At 37.1% G+C, this 21,254-nt stretch overlaps 3 protein-coding genes across 6 annotated transcripts; 1 reads left to right on the top strand and 2 right to left on the bottom strand.

Annotated features, from left to right (window-relative positions):
• Nucleotides 1-244: 244 nt before the first annotated feature.
• LOC130717905 (aspartate aminotransferase P2, mitochondrial) lies at nt 245-6,132 on the bottom strand. Its single transcript, XM_057568305.1, has 12 exons — nt 5,975-6,132; nt 5,796-5,864; nt 5,662-5,709; nt 4,741-4,941; nt 4,542-4,580; nt 4,365-4,454; nt 4,128-4,236; nt 3,923-4,032; nt 1,716-1,859; nt 1,354-1,520; nt 768-1,032; nt 245-624 (listed from the first exon to the last, which is right to left on the bottom strand). Exons 2-12 carry the CDS (start codon nt 5,862-5,864, stop codon nt 493-495), a joined length of 1,374 nt encoding a protein of 457 aa, XP_057424288.1. The 5' UTR covers nt 5,975-6,132; the 3' UTR covers nt 245-492.
• A 3,959-nt stretch (nt 6,133-10,091) lies between these two features.
• LOC130719041 (uncharacterized) lies at nt 10,092-13,837 on the bottom strand. Its single transcript, XM_057569692.1, has 2 exons — nt 12,676-13,837; nt 10,092-12,574 (listed from the first exon to the last, which is right to left on the bottom strand). The coding sequence occupies exons 1-2, from the start codon at nt 13,835-13,837 to the stop codon at nt 10,092-10,094; spliced, it is 3,645 nt and encodes a 1,214-aa protein (XP_057425675.1).
• Nucleotides 13,838-14,139: 302 nt separating this feature from the next.
• Nucleotides 14,140-21,053, top strand: LOC130718704 (protein DETOXIFICATION 42-like). Of its 4 annotated transcripts, XM_057569335.1 has the most exons (14): nt 14,140-14,255; nt 14,382-14,474; nt 14,814-14,935; nt 15,865-16,086; nt 16,257-16,435; nt 16,712-16,847; nt 16,952-17,048; nt 17,174-17,274; nt 18,200-18,363; nt 19,366-19,437; nt 19,519-19,635; nt 19,757-19,852; nt 20,462-20,583; nt 20,798-21,053. In XM_057569335.1, exons 2-14 carry the CDS (start codon nt 14,443-14,445, stop codon nt 20,856-20,858), a joined length of 1,521 nt encoding a protein of 506 aa, XP_057425318.1. In that variant the 5' UTR covers nt 14,140-14,255; nt 14,382-14,442; the 3' UTR covers nt 20,859-21,053. The 4 variants fall into 4 exon arrangements, with proteins under 4 accessions (XP_057425318.1, XP_057425319.1, XP_057425317.1 ...); XM_057569336.1 differs by lacking the exon at nt 14,140-14,255 and having other exon boundaries at nt 14,268-14,474; nt 20,734-21,053; XM_057569334.1 differs by lacking the exon at nt 14,140-14,255 and having other exon boundaries at nt 14,269-14,474.
• The last annotated feature ends 201 nt before the right edge of the window (nt 21,054-21,254 follow it).

The raw sequence follows: 21,254 nt of genomic DNA, 5'->3' as shown, positions 1-21,254 counted from the left end.
AAGTTGAGTAACAATGTTTTCCCCCTTAATCATGTAGTCAATTACTACGATCTTGGTTATTCTGTTTACCTCATCACCGATCCCAATATAAGACATGGGTGAACTCTCAGATTTTCAATCAATATGAATGATTCGATCATATTGAAAGTTGGCTTAGAAAAAGAAGCTAACTAAGCAACAGAAGCATGTGCAGTCAACAAAACTATTGCAATCATGCTTTATTAGATAAAGCCCACGTGAAATATGAAAGAAACAGTCTCATTATAAATCAATACTTTGATCCAACTTGCTCCAAGTCCGAGAAGCAGACTCATTATGCATCAATAGTTTGATTCAACTTATTTTAAGGTTACAAAATTTCCTAGGGAATTAAAAGTACATGTATGACATTAATGTTTACATGAATTATTGTCATGTGTGCCGACCACTATGATTGGATACAATACTCACCAAAAAATATAAGCTTGGTGATAAAGAATATTTCATCCAGTTTCAGCTGACATTATGATAAGAGTCAATAATAGCATCTGCAAGGTATTCACATTTGGCCAGTGACAATCCTGCCAGGGAAATCCTTCCATCTTTTGTCATGTATACATGCCACTTATTTGTCATATTGTCACTCTGATCAGACACAACATAACATGCAAGAACAACACAGTCAATATTGCAAAATAGCAAAACAAAATTACAGGTTCATATCATGTTGATTGAGTCAACGAAATAAGATCATGTTGAAGCAGTAAGTTGAAAAGGGAGTCAATTACCTGATTCTTGTTCAAGCCTGTGAATGAGAACATGCCTATCTGCTCAAGTATGAATGACCAATCCTTTCCACTCTTGTCTTTTGAAGAAATACTATCATATAGCTTCTGTCTAACATTCTTTATCCTTCCTGCCATCATTTCCATCTCTGCTTTCCATTCATTGAAGAGATCTGGATTTCCAACTATATCAGCAACAATCCTAGCCCCGTGAACCGGTGGATTAGAGTACATTGGCCTGGCAATCCTTTTCAATTGGCTCTTTACCCTGAAATACATTGTTACCAAACTTTTTATGAAGACAAATTTTATTGCGGCATATAATTCGCTGATAAAGTTGAATCTTAAGACATATTCCTTAAAACCAAACTTTTAACATTTTGTCACAATGTTAAGAGAGTCTATCATTACAATATAGTATCAGATTGCAAATACTTCTTAGTATCTCTACTTAATTGATAAATCCCTGCACCTTTCTGGAAAAGGAATAAATATGCTTGAGAAGAAGAAATAGAGCATTTAATCTTTTCTTTGACATGTGAATTTAACTTGAGATATGAGAAAGCATGGCATACTAAATTTACCACACCTTGCAGCAGATTCTGGTGATGAGGAAATGACATTGATTGCTCCAATCCTTTCAGCATAGAGACCAAGATTTTTACTGTATGACTGAGCTACTAGAACCTCCATGCCACGTGACACAAACAATCGCACAGAAGCAGCATCTTCATCCAGGCTTCCACTAGCAAACCCCTAAAATTTATTGAGGGGTTTAGTATATTGTGGCCTAGATTCTAGATGACAGTACAATATTTACCCGTTTTAAAATGTATCCATATCATTTTTTATAAAGATTATTTGTCTAAATTTCAAATATGAAAGTGGTTTTTGCTATATGCTATCTAGAAATTAACTAAAATGATAGCTCATTTACCCAAAGATCGGTACCTGGTAAGCGACATCAAAAAATGGAATGTGGTTCTTTTGTTGAATTAGATCAGCTATTTTCACCCACTGTTCTGGTGTGGGATCAATACCGGTAGGGTTATGAGCACATCCATGAAGTAGCACGAAAGATCCTTCAGGAGCTGACTAGAAAATGTAAAAGCATACAGTTAAGCAGAAGTCAGTTTTATCCAGAATTGACTAATCTTCAAATCAAATGAGAATATCTCTATATCTCCTTTCATTACAAGATGCTCAAATTACAAGTACTAAATTATGCATTTAACACTATTACACTACAAAGGTAAGATATTGTTGAACTTATAAGGTTTTATTCTTTTAGGTATAGAGGGAGGACAAGGAGAAATACAAACTTGATGAGATGATAAGTTGGATTTGTTACAAAAGAAACAAAATAAACTACTAGTCCTATACTCTTAATCCTAATTAAATAACGAAATGGACTATGAAACATAAGGTAATATGGAACCAATCTTAAGAGATCATCTAATACTCTAAATTACTTAGAACAAAACTGAGATGCTGGGAGATATTTTTCAAATATTCTATCATTCCCTTTGAAGCTAAAGCTTACAAAGCTTTAAACTGAATATAAATAAAACCTTTAAAAGAAGAAAAATAACCAAACAATATATATTGGAATAGAAGATCAGTAGGACAAGATCAAATCCAGGACAAAGACCGACAGGGGCCAGGTTGCATCAGGGACAAAAGCTGGGTAAATACTTCATCTAGAATGAAAGTTAGGGCAATACTACATCTAGGACAAAAGTTAGGACAAGACTACATCTAGAACAAAACTCCAGGCTACTTGGCTAGAGACTTTCACTAGGACAAAAGCCAAGTCCAAGCTGCATTTGTAATAAAAGCCAAGACCAAATATTGTCTGGGAAAAAAAGCTGGATTCATCTGATACAAAAGCTGAGCTAAATTGCACCCAGGACAAAAATCAGTACAAGAATACAACAGCGACAAAAGTTGCAGGCATACTTCATATGGGACACAAGCAAGGACCTGACTGCATCTGGAACAAATGCTAAGGTCAGGCTTCATTTGGAACAAAGATCGCAGCCAATTGGCATATGGGACAAAGATCATGGTCAAATCATATCTAGGACAAAAATGACAACAAGATTTCAGTTAGGACAAAAGGCAAGGCCAAGCTACATACAGAAGAGAGTCAAACTGCATCTGAGACAAAAGTTGAGACTAATGCATCTGGGAGACTGGGACAGAAGTTAGGGCCAAACTGGATCTAACTTTCTCCTTCTTAATGCTACACTAGCACTGGAAAAGAGTCATAACAATTATCAGAAATATAACAAGCAGCAGACAAAGATATACAATAAACAAGATACTGGTGTAAACTGCCACAAGATGGAAGCAGGCAGCGCAAAAAATTGGTAAAAAAATGGTGACAGGCTGCCAGAATGGTGATGTGGCGAAGTTAAGAAATGGCACCTTTTGGCTTATGTGGCAATGATGAGGATAGTGGCAGTGGTGTCTAGAAAACCCACAAACAAATTTCAAAGATGAATCATAAAGAGAGGGTTCCGGGGACAATGCTACAAGAGGATGACTAATCAAAAGGAATAAAATAATCAAGAAAGTCAAGTAAGGCTCTATATTATTGGGAACTAGACAGTAGAATAGTGATAGAAGAGGTTATGGAGAGGTACCGCTCTAATACCGTGTTGAAATTATGGGGCTTTAATCACATTTAGGTGTAGAGAAAGGAAAAAAGAAAGGACAGAAACTAAATACTTTGAAGTTGATACTTACTTCATATAAGATGATATGTTGCATGTGTTACATAAGACAAAACACCAACCCTTACTTATACATATACTAGACTCGTAATCTTAATAAAATAAGGAAACAAAAAATGAAATGTGAGGAAATAAAGAAACCAACTCAAGAGATAATTTAAGATATTCTAAATTAGTCGAAGGTACAATTAAGATACTTTGAGATAGTTTTCATATATCTAACAAATATTTTTCGAAAAGATGACAAATGTGCAGACCAAAGAACAATGATTGAGAGAGAGAAAAAATATTAACTAGAACATTCTTGCACGTCAATTTCTAATCCAAACAATTAACATAACTCTGGATCAGGATAATTCTGGTCATAGTCTGTATAAAACATATTCAGTTTTACTTTCAAATTCTGGATCAGGATGTAACCTTTATATCTTCTAACATGCCCTCAAAATCCAATCCAACCGTCTTAGGATCATAATATCGGTACTCTGACCATGGGACTCTAGCATCATTGAAAATATTCTTGTGATTACCTGCATGACCATGACATTATGCAGGATGTATGAATTCCGGCCCTCAATACAAATATCATGATCACGTTAAACAGAGAAAGGAATAAGATGCATACCCCAGGTAGGGGATGATATCAAAACTTTTGCCCCTGGAAAATATCGCTCTATCAGAGCAGCAGCTAGTCGCAGAGAACCAGTTCCAGAAAGACCTTGGACAGTGGCAACCTGGGTGCAAATTGAATAACATAATTAAAAAATGAAAAAAGAATTTGATTATTGGTTGTGTCTATTCTTTGTGACCAACAAATATTACGTCCTACAAGACTTCTTCATCTTCTGAATCCACTACATACTCTTTGTTCTTTGATTGCTGGGTTGTCAGCTCCGAGTAACAACTCTGCAGTTGCCTTATTAAATGCAGCCCAACCCTCAATAGGTAGATACTGCATGTATAAGTTAAATCCAAGTCAATAATCTAAAGGTCAACAGGTTTATGCACACATAAAGGCATATGACCAAAAGCAAATTACCTCTTTGTTTTCCCCTCTATTCAGCATAAGATTCTCTGCCTGTAAAAATAAGAATTTTATCCAAATAAATATTGACAAATAGTGTTAGGTTTGTAAACAAGAAGCAAAATTAGGAATGAACATATGCTATGGAATTATGCAAACTGGAGACAACAGCACAACATCAAATCATTGCACACAGATCAAGTAAGGAAAGGACCTTCTTAACAACATTAAGCACATATGGCTGTAATTCTTCAGTTCTGTAGGCCCCAACTCCAAGATTGAGCTTGAGATCGCATTTGTCCGCTTTAAATGCTTCAGAAACTCCGAGAATTGGATCAGGTGGAGCCATCGGTATTCCCTCAAATCGAGAAGCATTAACAGCAACAGCCATAGAGATCCGGCCACTGCCAGAAGACTGAACCAAAATTGACATACATAAGATTAGGATACAGCAAAAAAGATAATTAATTTGACGCTCCTAGTTGTCTATTCACACTCCTTACGAATTACTTTTAATGACAACTATAACAAATTTCTTCCGCCAATTATGAACACAATAGTAGGATTATAATTAATAATCGGTTGAATTGAATTAAAAAAACAACTAAAGTGAGATTAATATTAATTACATTGAAAATACAAAGGTATAATCAATCACCTCTCTTTCAAATAAAAAAAAAATCACTTTTGAAACTCTTATCCTCAACATCAAAACGCATATGGGTTCTCTGCAGTCAAGACAATCTTAATTTAATGCATTTAAGTAATCTGAGCTGTTTGATCAAGATTAGACGGCTTATATGTTTCATTAAAGATCAGATGTCACAGATAAGCTCAAAATTCAAGCTGTCCAATCTTGATCGAACTGCTCAGATTCCTTACCCATGGCCATTAATTTAGGATTTCCCGGACTCCGGGTAATCCTAAATCGCAACAAAAACATTTAACATATCGCAATTAAACGTAGTTAGTTAGTGAAGAGCATGAATAAGTAACATGGAGTGTACCAATAGTCCTACCCTATTGATCATAAAGTAATATCATTACAAAATCATCATAGTACACAGTACACACCAATCAAAGCAATAAATAAATAACTGAAATTAAAGTGAGAAGCTGAGTTGCTAGTACACACCCTTGAATTTGCCAATCTCAAACCGCTACCTCCAATCTTGGTTTTTCCCTGTTCAAAATCAACATCAAATCATTACAAAAAAAAAAAAAAAATTCATTCAATAAAATGCGTTTAGTGTGTGTGCATTTGTGAACCTTGTGAGCATGGTGATTCGAAGGCGAAACAGAGTGTGAAGCTACAGAGAACACTGAAGACGCCGCCATCTGCAACGGAAACAAACCGACCACAACAGAAATAACGGAAACGGTTACAACCAAACTCGAGTGAAATGAAAGAGTGATGGATCTAGTTGCAGAGTGGTTTAATGGCGTACCGGATGAATCGAAATTGGATTGCGGAGGGAACGATGAGATTAAAGAAAGATTGCGAGAATCACTTTAAAAAGTGAAGATACAAGTTACCGAGAGAACGAAACTGTGGGCGATGAGTGCGAAGTGATTATCAATCACAAATCGATTTATAAAAAAATTCAAAATGAATATAAAATTGTAGGTGTACTTAATATAATAATTTTTAGGGGTATACTAATTTATTTAAAGACGAGTTTATTGATTTTTATTTTTTACGTCGGAAAAGTAAAGAGAAAACAGAAAAGCTAAAGGGCGAATAGATTCCTAGCCAAGATGGGATTAGCTGAAAAGGAGGGGTCTCTAAACGAAGGGTAGCTGGCGTATTGAAGATCTGCCCCCAACCTGACAAGGCAATCAGTCGCATCATTAGCACTCACCGGAATATGCTCAAGCTGAACACTCCATGGACGATGAAGGAGACTCCAAAGCACAGAAAAGTTAAGATGCTAACTCGTGATACTGGAAGCGATCATCACGCAAGGTATTCACAATCTCAAGGCAATCTACTTCACAAATAGCCACACGAAGATTAAGCTCCCACATGAGAAGAATGTCATTGCGCAAAGCCAAAACCTTGGCCTTCAAAGGATCCCACCAGTGCTATCCTCCACGGGCGGTTTCGAGTTTATTGATTTACTCACATTTATTTATAAAATGTAAGTTAGCAAGAGTAATAATTGTAATTTTGTGATATACCTGGAAGGTGTGGGATATTAATTTAAAGTGTGTTTCTTTCATATCAAAAAAATAATGATCTTTAGAGGTCTTAAAAAATAGATTATTTTTAGAGATTTTAAGAAAAACATCCGTTGATTGTTTTTAAGCAATAAATTAGCAACCTATAGCTCTTTTTTTTAATAAATTTTAAAGGTGAAGATGATTAACTTACTCCTTTTAAAAAATAAATAGAGTGGATTAGATGTCCCATAATTTTAAAAAAAAATTAAACTGATAATCATATTAAAATTAAAATAATATAGATAATTATGTGTAATTCATAAAGTACTGTTAAATGCCAAATCATCTTTATGTCATTTTATATTTTTTAACTAATCAAAGTGTTAGTTTTATCAAATACTTTCAATTTAATCACCTAATTTATTAACTTTCACTCTTCCACTTTGTTTGGTAGGAGAGAGTTTGAAGAGAGAGATAGGATAGATGGAGTTAGAGGTGAGATTGTACTTCCACCCTTATTTGGTTCATAAAATACTGTAGGAGAGAGAGAGAGAATTATGGTGGCCCACCTCACCTTTTAGCAATCTCCCCACTTTGAGAAGAAATGATGCATGTTGCTTCAATTTTTTTTACTTTCCAATTTTTCCCCACTTACCATTTTGATCTTTTATATAAATATTTAAAAAATTTATGGGTAAAAATGTCTTTTGATATGAAAAGTGACACTCTCTCTTCTCTCTTTCACCTCTATCTCTATCGTACCAAAGAACCAATGAAATCTACTCTATTTCTCATATATTTCTCTCTACTCAACTTCTCTCTTCTCTACTCTCTCTTTTCTATCTCTCTCTTCTCTACCAAAGTGTTCATGTATCAAATATTTACTAGCTTTTGGTCTTTCATTGCTTGATTTACCTTTTCAAATAAGTTTGCGACTTACCCTGGTTGACTTTAGTTTTCTGAAAGTATAATTAAGCTTACAATGAAGTTACATTATTTCTTCTACTTTGGCTCTGTATAGGCATATTTTCAGTGAATAAGTGAATCCACGAGCAATCTAGAATAGAATTGGATTCAAATTCTCTTTTTTTTGTTCTTTAAGGAAAAAGTTAAGTGTCACTTTCAATCAAAACAAATTGTAAGAACTTTTTATGCATATTAATGTAGGTTTGTAGAACTTTCAAGAATTTAGTTCAGATGTGCTTCTTGTTCAGCTTACCTTCTTCAGAGTCACACTTCTTCTGAAAGTGCTTCATCAATTGATCTTCACAATCAAGTTCACGACCAACCACTGATTCACGAATATAATTGACGTCTCGTAAATTAAGCAAGGAACAAACACAAAGTTTCAAAGGCCAATCACTAAAAAATGGAGAAATGCAACAGAAGAATGGTAGACCATTTAAAAGCACCTCTTTCTATAAATTGATTTGCAGATATGCTGGTGGAAGCCCCCGAACTCAAATCGGAAAACTTGAGAAACCTCTTATTATGCCGACCAACAAACTAAGAAACCTATCAAGTCAGAAAGAATTTTCATAAACCGAAAATGCTTTGCAAGCCAACCTTCTTTGTAAATGCTCATCTTTTTTGCTAATTTTGTTTTGCAGTTTAAACGGCTGCATATAACACTAACTTGTTGCATATCCGTTCAACCATATTCAGTTGATCAAATCAGCTCGTTGTCGGACTAAGAGTGACAAACAACTAACTCATTCACCGACCATGATCTCTCTGCAATGTCGTGTTGGACCATACAATTTGAAGATGGTATAACTAAATATTGACCAAATTTGGCTACTCGATTAGTCAATTTTAATGTGTTTCTTTAGTCAGACGACATATCACTAAATAAATGAAAACCACCTTTGTGATTCACGAGTCGGCTGACAGATCTCTAAGCGAATGAAAATCACCTAAGTGTTTCGCATAATTGTCTCCACAACTTGATATCTCCCAAATCTCGTGTTGGCAATCTCCTGCATGGCTCTGTGTCGTGCCATTAGCTACAACCATGTCGGCCCAAGCCCGCGCGCTAAACTACAACCATGTCGGCCCAAGCCCGCGCGCTAAACTACTACCATGTCGACCGAAGGACGCGTGACAGACTACTATTGTGCCGACCCAAGGCCACACGATGCACTACTACTACGCCGGCCCAAGGCTACGCGAAGGATTACTACCATGTCGGCCTACAACTGCGCGATGAATTATTACTGCACCAGCCCAAGGTCGCGCGACGAGACACTAGCATGAGACAAAGCATAACCCGATGACTTACGTTCACACCAGCTTAGTTCTAAAGGCTTTTTGTGCCTTGAGGGGGTACTAATATGGTCTGGGAATGGGTCAGATGACTTCTAATGGCGAGTCAGGCCCTATCCAGCAGAGACACATCAAGGAAGGGACTAGTTCGTATTGCGACTAAAGACCACACCAGGCCAGAGTGAAGGTCTTCGGCCAGCCAAGAAATCAGTCATCTAGATACATCCCATTGTGCACGCTGATAGTAAGTGAATCCCTTGATTTCCTTCAAGATTCATGTAAGTTGGTCAACTAGGTTAGTCGCCCGGTTGGGGGAACAGGGGTACCTAGGGTTGAAAATCCCTCCCTTATATAAAGTAGCTAGGGAAATTTCTTGTATAACATACACTGATTTTATACTCAATACAATATTCAGTCGTTTATGTTCTTAGTCGGCTTAATTCTCAAAGTTGATTTCAGAACTTCAGACTTATTATTTTCCTTTTCTTTTTATTAATTTTTGTAAGAAAACTTGGATTTTTACTAAAGTAACTAAGTCGTGCCTTCTTGTTATGTGTCGTGTGAAATAGTTCTCAAATAATTTTTACAAATATTTGTTTACGGTAAACGAAATTTCATTAAGCTAGAGAATCAAACAATAAAATATGGATAGCCTCAACGGTTCATCCTTGACCTAAATACAATCACAAGAAGAGAACACCAAACTAGCCAAGAAGTTTGCGTCCTTATTACCTCCCCTCCTAACAAAAGTCAAACGAAATTAAGAAGAAAGATAAGCTGAACGAAATACAATCCTAAACAATATTACGCAAATAAGACGCAACATCGCCCTTCTTCAACCAAAACATAAGGCGCACATAGTTTAATCACCTCTCTTCAATGAATCTATTTCCCAAAAAAATGAGAGTGTGATGTGAGTATCTTGTCTCTATCTCTCTTTTCCTTTCTATTTTTTTTATCTCTTCCCTACCAAACATGAGTGTTTTATATTCAATTATCTAACATGTGCTAACGAATTTATTCATTTTTTCAGGGTAGTTAAAAAAATTTACAGGGTAGTTAAAAAAATACAATTTTTTCCATATGGTTTAGCCATATGTGTTCTCTTTTTTTTTTTTGAACGAAACATCAAATAGATTAAATCATAGCCGGCATAGAAGCCAAAATATCCGCCTGAAGAAGGCCATACAAACCCGGGGGACCTTCCTCTATCCAAACAACATCTGAGAGGGTAGAGGCGTTCCGGGCCATAAAATCAGCACAAGTGTTTCCCTGCCTACGAATAAAAGATAAAGCAACATAATCAAACAAATTCAACAGACCCTTACAGTCTTGAACAACAGAAAATAAAAGAGACCTTCCAACACCCCTATTCCAAGCATGGAATAACTGTAAGCTATCCGTCTCAATCTGGACACGCCTGAAGCCTAACTCTGAAGATAAAAGCATGGCCCAACGGAGACAAAGGGCCTCCGCCTCAGTCGAAGAAGCTGCTACCGTGGGATATGAAGAAGCTGCTGCCAAAATTTCACCTTGCTCATCTCTAGCTACCAAACCCAACCCAACAAACATGTCATCACCAAGAGAAGCATCCACATTTACCTTGACTATATCAGCTGCTGGCCGTGTCCAAGTCCCTATGCCCGTCCGCTCTTGGCGCGCGTCGACCCGTGCTATCGCCGCTGGAACACCTAACGCGGCAACCCGATCCAACACCGTTTGGCAATCCGCCCGCCGTTCCTCGAAAAGCCACCTATTCCGCGCCTCCCATAAACAATACAACACAGTCTGTACCTGAGAAATTACCCAGCTATCACGCTCCCTAAGCACAGCTCTCATGAAGTCCATAATCTCCATTCCAGCTTCCACATGAACCCCAAGATGCACAAACCAGCAGCCACGAGCAAGCGGACACTGCAGGAACAAGTGGCTGGCACTCTCCTCCTCTTGACCACACACCGGGCAACTGGGATCAACATCCAAGGACCTCCTCCTGAGGCTTGCACGCGTGGGAATAGCATCCACGCAAATCCGCCAAACAACCTCCTTCACCCGCGGGATAGAGCTCGATTTCCAGAATTTTCTCCAAAGGCCCACATCCAAACCAGCAGAGGATGAGCTTGAGGAAGATGGGGATGCCTGACTTGCTGAACTCTGAAGGAAATCATAGCCAAAACTCACCGTGTAGAGCCCATCAGAAGTGTGCTCCCAAAACAGCAAATCTTCAGCTGGATGAAGAGGTAAAGGGACCGCCAAAATATTCTTTGCAGTAGCAGGACAGAAAGTCCATTCAATCAACTCTTTGTTCCAAACACTAGCCCCAGGTTGGATAAGGTGAGCAACCGTCTCAAGCTTAAGCTCTTCCACCACATCATGCCTAAAGTTAATGGGCGAGCCATGAGGAAGCCAACGATCCTCCCAAATTCGGACATTCAAACCATTACCTATGCGCCATGAAGTCCCTCTCTGAACCAAATCAGATGTTTTCCAGATGCTTGTCCAGGCATAACTCGGACGATAGCCTTTTCTGGCTCCAATCATGTTGCCCCTCGGAAAATAAATTGCCTTGAATACCCTACTAAGGAGGGAATCTGGATGGTTATGGATTCGCCACCAATTTTTCGCCACGAGGGCTAGGTTGAAAGATTTAAAATCCCGGAATCCAAGACCACCATTCAACTTCGGCTGGCAAAGAGTACTCCACTTAACCCAATGCATACCTCTTCGGGTCACATCACCACCCCAATAAAAACGTGAAATCATACCTTCAATCTCATTACATAAACCATTTGGCAAAATGAAACAGGACATAACATATGACGGTATTGCCTGTGCCACAGCTTTGATCAACACCTCTCTACCTACCCTAGAGAGTGTACGCTCTTTCCATCCTTTGAGTTTCTTCCATACTCGTTCCTTAACGAACCGGAAAATTTGGTTTTTAGACTTCCCAATGATAGTAGGGAGCCCCAAGTACTTGTCATAGCTTTCTACTGCCTTTACTCCCAAAAGCTGTTGAAGCTCATAATAACAGTTCTCTGGCACATTTCGGCTAACTGAAAGCATGGACTTGTCCAAATTGATCACTTGCCCAGAAGCACGCTCATAGGTTGCAAGAATGTTTTTTATACACTGTGCTTCCTCAAGAGATGCCCGGGAAAATAGTACACTGTCATCTGCAAACAAAAGATGTGAGATGACAGGAGCAGAACGAGCAATTTTAATACCATGTAAAGCAGACTCAGACATAGCACGCTGAATAAGAGCTGAAAAAGCTTCACCACATAAAATGAAAAGATAAGGGGAGAGAGGATCTCCTTGTCGCAAACCTCGGTGAGGTGCGATAGTTGGTTGCGGGTTACCATTAACCATAATAGAAAAATTCACAGTAGTAACACATGTCATTATAAGCTCAACCCATTGCAATGGAAACCCCATATGGGTGAGAATACTTTTTAAGAAAGGCCACTCCACTCGGTCATATGCCTTAGACATGTCAAGCTTAAGAGCCATCATGCCTTGCCTTCCTGTTACTCGCTTCTTCATGTAATGGAAGCATTCAAACGCAAGTAAAGCATTATCTGTAATTAACCGACCCGGAACAAAAGCACTTTGGGCCTCTGAAATTAAATCATGCAAAATCAGCTTAAGCCTATTAGCAATGGTCTTAGTTATCAACTTAAACAATACGTTGCAAAGGCTAAAGTTTGATTAATCATACCTGGAGAGGCCTCGCCCCGGAGAACCTGAAGACAAAAATCTGTCACATCATCACCAACAATATTCCAAAACTTCTGATAAAACAGAGCTGGAAAACCATCTAAACCTGGCGCCTTTATGGGATGCATCTGGAAGAGGGCCTCCTCAACCTCATCGCGAGTAAAAGGTGTAGAGAGGATTCTCCTATGAGCCTCAGTGACCCGACCCCCAACCAATGTGGCTACTTCGTCAACCCCGGAGGGATTTGATGAAGTGAAGATATCCTCAAAGTATTTCTGAAGAACCCGTGCAATGTCAACATTCTTCTCAAATGATCTACCCTGATCATCTTTAATTTCCTCTATCAAATTCCTCTTTCGCCTCTGGGTAGCTTTTGTATGGAAAAATCTTGTATTTCTATCCCCATGTTTGAGCCAGTTCGCCCTTGACCTTTGGCCCCAGAAGATCTCTTCCTGCTTGAGTAGGTCATCCAAGTTCCGCTCAACTTGTTTGGCCTCTGTGATCACTGAATCTGTTTGCACACCCCCTTGAAGGCGTTGGAGATGCTTCTTTGAGTCTGCAATTTTCTTTGGTAGATCCCCATACTTTTCACTCCCCCATGATTTCAAGTGTTGCCCAACCACATCAATCTTCCCTAGAAGAGAGGTGTGTGGTCTACTCCATCCTTCCGCTACAATCTCTGCACATTCATTCCCACTCTCTAACCAAAGCTCTTCAAACCGAAACATCCTTGTTCTATGGCGTCTTATCTCCATCCTACGAGTGCCACAATGAAACACAATAGGACTATGGTCCGATTGGTGCCGGATCAAATGGGACACCCGAGTAAAAGGCCACAGCTCCTCCCAAGCTCTATTAATCAGCACATAGTCAAGTCGTTCTTCCACTCTACCAACCCCGGTTCGATTATTCACCCAAGTGAAAGGATTCCCTGAGGCGTCCACCCTAGATAGCCCACAATCAGCACAAGCTTGGTTTGCCACTTGCATCCGACCTAAGTCAGGTGGGTCACCCCCAAGCTTGTCCAACGGGGAAAGAATATCATTAAAGTCACCAATACACAACCAAGGGACCACATCTACCGGTCTCACCCGGCGAATCATGTGCCAAGTCCTCCATTTATTCTGTGCCTCTGGGAAACCATACACCGCATACACCTGCATAGAAATAGCTGGATGGTCCTGATGGACCAGATTAAATAAGTGTGACAATTCTATTTGACCCAAGTGTGGTAAATCAACCTTTCCAACAACTACTTTTAATCACACCTGCACCAGTGGGGTATAAAAAATAAATTATCTAACTAATTTTCCTGAAAAGTGAGAGGATCCACTTGCTAGACGTTGGATTACATTCAAAATGCAGCTTCCACGTTCCCGCAAAGCAGAAATGCAATGGATTTCCGAATTGAGACACGACTGTCACTGTCTGGTATCAACTGAAGTCCCCAGGGTATAATATAAAATTCAATAAATTATCTATTAAACCTTGTACAATCTGGGTTTTGTGTAACTGAGGGAGGTTTTTGTAGAGTGCTGTTATCTGGTGTCTTTGAAGATACAACCTATTTAGCTTTGTACGGTAATGCCTTTTTTTCAACATCACATAACACTTAATCATTTGCAACTTTGCTTCAAGCCAAGGATTAATTTTTATTTTGCAGTTACTAGTTTTGAGTAAACAAATTCCACTATTTATGTCACATAGATATAGGTTGATGCCACAAAGTTATTGTCATGTGTTGAACTGTTGAACAAGCACAGGAAAGATGCCCCTTCTGGTGTTATTTTCTGGCATAAGGTACCATTTACTGTTTGCATCATATTTACAAAGATGACTAGATTCTTTCAATTTATTTTTTGTTGTTCTTGGTGTTCTTTCAATGTGATTACCCCTTTTCACTGGATTTTGTACATGCTGGAAAGAAGAAATCTTGGGTTCTGTTTTATTTAGAGTTTTCTTTCTTTCTTTCTTACTGGCCCTCTCCCCTGACCCAAAAAGTAATTAATTGTATTAAACTGTGCTTCAGAACTTTTCCCTGATTTTTTTGCAACCTGGATGAAGTTTTGCTTGTTTTATTAGTTTTATTAGATGCTGAGTTCATAAAATTGAAGCGACCATATTGTTGAATGGTTGTAGAAATGTTCTCAAAAAGGATGAACTAGGCCTGGAAATAATGCAGATTTCAGTCCCTACCATTCTGGCTTTAGCAGCAGATCCTATTGCTTCTTTGATTGATACTGCATTCATCGGCCACATAGGTTTGTTTGTCTTACATCTTGTCTTTGGCATTTCTATTGAAAATCTGTTCACAGGCACACTAACCATGTAGTATTTAATGATATTTCCTGAATAATTCTAATTATTTAGGGATTGGATCTTTTCATATTCATAAGTCATCACAGTTGGGCACTCAGTCCCAAGAAAGAAGAACCAGAAGAAAATTTAGGGAAAAGAACTTCTTTATTCAAGAATGATCTACATGACACAAAAAAGGTCCTATTTATATGATAGCACACTAGAATGCACACACTTATACTGCTAACATCTGCACAGAATCAATACGCATCTCTAACTTACTCTATCAAATTAAACAGTTAGTTTAACTGAAAACTAACTGCTAAGAAGTAACAACTTTAGTTTTGCTACTACTGACTACTTCAGCTGTGTCATTCTGGTCTATTATAAGTTGTGCCAAACTTTAAGTTTAAGCTAACACTAAGATATTGGTTGGGGTCTGGAGCTCATTAAATGTTATATTTGAAGAAACCTGTTAGTTAGCATTTTGGATGCTGATAAACAAGAGAAGCCGCCACAAGCACATTCGCGTAAATAGTGCTGCATCTATGTGAAGATCATAATATAAACACTGATTGACTTGTAATCAAGAGAAGTATGACAAGTCTTGGGAACATATAGGGTTATTCATATATTTATCATACTGAGAGACATGGTTGTACAAGTAATAATATACTTAACAAAGTCCGAATCTTATCACCCTATTTTTTTCTGTCCTATGATGTTTATTTTTGAGTAATGAAAGGGATATAACAATGCTAAATAATTCCTATGAACTGTTAGATCTATGTGTATCCTCATGTAACAAGTCCTCTATAATAAAATTGTCAGTTTTTATTCTAGCCTGTAATTGAACTGCATCTAAGTTAGATTACGAAGTAATACTTTGTAGGTCCTGTGGAGCTTGCGGCTGTGGGAGTTTCAATTGCTATTTTCAATCAAGTCTCGAAAATTGCAATAATTCCACTTGTCAGTGTTACAACCTCTTTGGTTGCTGAGGAGGATGCTACCGATATGTTACAAACTCAACCACCAGAAAAAGAAATGTTGATCAAGGTCTCTTCTGTTGATGAGGAAAGAAAGTTGGAAGTAGAAGACAATATAGAGCAAGATGGTATTTATTTTCTTATAGGAAAAGTCAATATCTCTCAATTTGTATTCAGCAGAATCTTCCCTTGGAGTGAAATACATTGAGGAGCTTAATAGAGCCTAATGCACCTTCTTCTTTCAACTTATAAACTTTCCCTGGGATAAGAACATTAAACTTTTTTTTTTATAATTTAGATCCCGAATGCAGCACGTCACAAACTCATATTGACAGAGTAGCTAAACTGGGCCATGACAAAAGCTATATTCCATCAGCCTCATCAGTACTTGTTATTGGTGGTGTGCTTGGTGTCCTACAAGCTCTCTTTCTCATTTTCGCAGCTAATCCGATCTTGAATTACATGGGCATCCATTCTGTGAGTCCTCTGCTGACAATGCTATAGGAATTCTATATGAAACTGATATTAACTTTAAATTTGAGATCAAATAGAAAGTTTTCATAATTGTTTGAAGTTTGATTTATCTATTACTCTTTCAAAGTTCAAACAAATTTCACATATTATATCTTACTTCAAAAAGCTAGTTAGTTTTTGAATTTTAATTTGTGGCTATTATCTTCTTAGACTTTTATATCCTTTTAGCTACCTTGTTATGTTGTGCAAAATGGCTTTCAATGTTAATTTCTCATGCAGAATTCTCCAATGTTAAAACCAGCGCAACAATACTTGACGTTGAGGTCATTTGGTGCACCAGCTGTTATTCTTTCTATGGCAATGCAAGGAGTTTTTCGAGGAATCAAAGATACAAGAACTCCTTTGTATGCTACAAGTACGCCATTCCTCTCGTTACCTCAAATCAGTATTTATATTCAGATCATGATCATGATGAAGTACACTTATTATCACACAGTAATCTGTGAAGTTTAACTGCAGTTGTGGGAGATTTAGCAAATATCATTTTAGATCCATTACTTATATTTGTAGTCCGGTTGGGAGTCAGTGGGGCCGCCATTGCTCATATTATCTCCCAGTAAGTTCACTTTCAGTATTCATCTCTGATTCTAGATGTGTCTTTATCACAAACATGATATTTGAATTCAGAAGTCATGGTTCACTTCTCTTTCTCATTTCATTTATCTTGATCTGATTTAATAGGTACTTGATTACCTTAATTTTGTTCTGGTATTTAATGAAACAAGTTGTTCTCCTTCCGCCAAGTATCCAAGACTGCCAATTTGGGAAGATTCTGAAAAATGGTTATAATTTCCTTCTATTTATTTGTTTTCTCAGAATCTCCGGGTTAATTTCATTTAGCGGCTAAACCTCCATATTACTATGTATAGCATGGTTTTAAAAATTTGATCTGCATAGACATTAGATTTCTTGCTTATTTGAACTTGACATCCTGTTTATAGAAGTCTGCGGCCTTGCCCACAGAAACACTAGCATATCTTATAACAGTTTTCTTGCGGAAATTACATTTCACCATCAGAAGATTTGGGTCTCTCTTTATTTGGAAGTTTTGTAGAAGTCCCACATTTGGTGGAGGAAAAGACTTTGTTATCAAACTTTTTTATAAATGAAGTTGAAGTCTCACATTGGATGGTGAAGAACTTATTTTATCCACCTTCTTCTAAAATTGGAGTTGAGTTTCGAAAGCAAAACACATTAAGAGAAATCCTCTTATCAACCTCTAGTTCTTATGATGGAGATATCTCTCTCACTCTTTATACTAAAGAGGATTTATCTTGGTGTGTTTTGCTCTCAAACCTCAGCTATTACTTTTTAAGAGAGTTATAGCATAAGTTTCTTCAGGACTCAATATTTGACTTCAACTTCATTTATAAGAAAGTTGGATGGCACAGTCTTTTGCTCCAAAATAAGGAGAACATTTCATTATGGTTCAGAAAGCTTCTTTTCTCTCCTGCTGGTTGAATTTGAACAATCTTTTAGACTTAAATTTGAAACATGTTTGATACATTCTACTTGAGAAAGTGAAAGTGGGATAAAAACAGTGAATATTATCTCCTGATGAAAAATACTTAACATGATTACAATATATCTAGGTTACATCTAGTCTGTCTAATAAAAGGAAGAAGTGAATTCTTGAGAACATTAATTATACCAAACAAAAATTATTGAGAACAAATCTTTACCTTTTTTTTCACCACTTTGATGTAGGGTTTCTATTAATGATTAAAGTTGTAGCTGTGACATCATGTGTGACCTTGTCAGCATCCCTAGCAGCAAGGCAAGGATCAACAGTGATGGCTGCGTTCCAAATCTGCTTACAGATTTGGATGGCAACCTCTTTGCTTACTGATGGATTGGCTGTTGCTGGACAAGTAAGAAGTGAAATTCTTATGAATGTACACATTTTGCTAAATAGATTGGTGGGATGAAAAATTACTATTTGTTTCCTAGTACAGATATTACTAAAATCTTTGAGTCAAATGACTTGTACAACCAAAGAATTGAAAACACGAACTGTGAAAGAAATTAAGAAACTAGCAAGCTAATTACATTCAGAAAATCTCCGGCTTACTATCTTTCACGAGGCAAAAAACTTAAGTTGTTGGGTGAAGACACATTGATAGTTTTATATTATACTTCTAACATCCCCACTCACACAAGAGCCCTTTGGGCTTGAAGCGTGAACAATGCACAAACCCATCTACCATGTGCTCAAGTTCAACTTTTTGTTATAATAATGGAGGTAACAAGGATTAAACTCACTTAGTTATAGAGACTCTAATACAAAGTCCTGAACCAACTATCCCAAAAGCTTAAGTTGTTGGGTGAAGACACATGAATCATTATACGTCTAACACTATCTATTTGAGAACCGTGAGAAATCAGGCAGCAAATATACTGACTTAGCAACTAAGTCACATTTCAGATCTATTAGTCAATTTGCATGCCAACACATTTATTTATAGTTAATGATAGACAGAGAAAATTGTTATAATTGACCAGGGGATTAACTATCAATGATGAAAGGGATACACCAGTCATTATAGGGATTTATTACTTGTAAACTGAGATATTTTTTCCTAGTTATGACATGTGCCAAAGCCAACTATAAAGATCATTGGATCTTCCATACCGTAGTTGTTATGCCTGTTTAAAAAGAACACAAATTTCAAGGTCAATTTAATTGGTGATGTTTTTCATGCTTTTATGTTGCATTTGCCACAGAATCATCATGATTTGCCTTAAGTCTCTATTTATGATAAATCTATCTTCATTTAAAAGTATTCACTCCAGATAACTTTATTCTGAGGAAAAAAGGATGTTCCTATTATACATTCTAGTCAATATAGACCATAATCAAAAAGTCTTTGCAGGCCATTATTGCAAGTGCATTTGCAAGAAGGGATTACAGCAAGGTCATATCATCTACTTCACGTGTGCTGCAGGTATTTCAAATTGTTATCCTGAATGATTTGTTTGCTTTTTGTGCACTTAATTCGCTTAACTTGAATAATTGGATCACGCAGCTTGGCTTGATTCTAGGGTTGGTACTTTCATTCCTTCTATTTAGCCTACTACCATTTGCTTCTAAGTTATTTACAAATGACATCAATGTTCTGCAACTTATCAGTATTACTATTCCAGTAAGTAATGTCGCTATTGCATATAAAACAAGAGACCTCTCTCCTTCTAGCAATATATTGGTTTCACAAATAGAGAGGGTAATATATTTTTCTAACCGTTTTCTTGATGATTACCTACTAGTATGTAGCAGCCACTCAACCCATCAATGCGCTAGCATTTGTTTTTGATGGAGTTAACTATGGAGCTTCAGATTTCATATACTCTGCTTACTCAATGGTAAGTTCAGAAAAATTTTCTTCTGCACAAATCAAAGTATGTGAGATAGCATTCATGAGCCATGAATGTTGGTCAATCTTACTTTGGCATAATTGACTTTGAAAACCAGGTAAAAAAAATGTAGGTTTAAATATTTTATTGTACTGCATTATTGGAAGTTACTGGTTTTAGTCCCTCTTTGTTTTGTTGTTTGACTTTACTCCCTGTATTTTCGAACTAGCCATGTCTCAGTCTCCGAGAGGATCAATACCAAGAGAAAAAGACAATTTCAAGAACTATTTTTTTTAGTAAATTTCAGTGTTCAAAATTTCCTTTTTCTTTTGGTATTAATCCTTTCAGAGTGTGAAATTATTTCAAAAATACAGGGACTGAAATCATGCAACAAAACAAAGAGGGACTAAAACCAATAACTCCAATAATGCAGGGATCAAAAAAATATTTAAGCAAAAAACTATTCAATGTTGATGAACCAATAAATCTTTTTATCTTTTCTCTCTTTTTTTACTTCGAAAAATCATAGTTGTGTTTAATACAGTCACCAGCCCCTCCATTTCCTGCTGTGATACAATTTGTCTCTGGCTTATGTATTTGCCATCACTTTTCTCCCAGATTATGGTGGCATTGGTGAGCATATATATCTTATATATGTTATCCTCAAGCCTTGGCATGACTGGTATCTGGATTGCGTTGTCTATATACATGAGCCTAAGGGTGTTTGCTGGCTTTTGGAGGTAATTTCTTTTGCTACACATAAATCATTGTCAGTATGAGTTATAATCAAGCAATTTTCTAAGACCAAAAAAATAATATCCATCACTTCTCCTACACCCATATTTCATTTACAATGAAATAGAAATTTAATCAAATTATAATCATAACAGATATGGAACTATGCATATGACAAAGGATTGAAATGATGTAGCGTTTATGAACTTCGATTTGCAGAATTGGTACTGGATCAGGACCTTGGAGCTTCCTTAAGGATAACTTTGCAAGACCCCAATAAATTACACGCTACTACCTAACCATTATGAATTTGGTGTTGTAGCACAGCACAATCCACACATAGGCTTTGATTACACCCTTTGTATGCACGGGCTGCTTTTTCCAAAGGGCAATTTCCATTTCAAATGATGTATTTATTCTATGAATATGTATGTATATGATATGATAATGACTTTTACACGAATTCTTTTTGGTACATGATCTGAAAAAAGAGAAAACTACGTTCTTATAGAGGAGACACCCGACGCATCCGCGAGAAGAAGCAATCCCAAACCTAGAATTGGTTGCTCAATCACTAACCAAAGCCTCGCCTTGACCAGCTCCATGCTTAGCCAAAAAGTCCGCACAAGCATTACCATATTATAAAATGATTTATAACTTGATACTAATGAATAAG

Source organism: Lotus japonicus, chromosome 5 (genome assembly GCF_012489685.1).
Source record: "Lotus japonicus ecotype B-129 chromosome 5, LjGifu_v1.2".
In the NCBI taxonomy this organism is placed as follows: Eukaryota; Viridiplantae; Streptophyta; class Magnoliopsida; order Fabales; family Fabaceae; genus Lotus; species Lotus japonicus.
The sequence above is the reverse complement of the archived record's forward strand: the minus strand, read 5'-3'. Positions and strand labels throughout refer to the sequence as shown.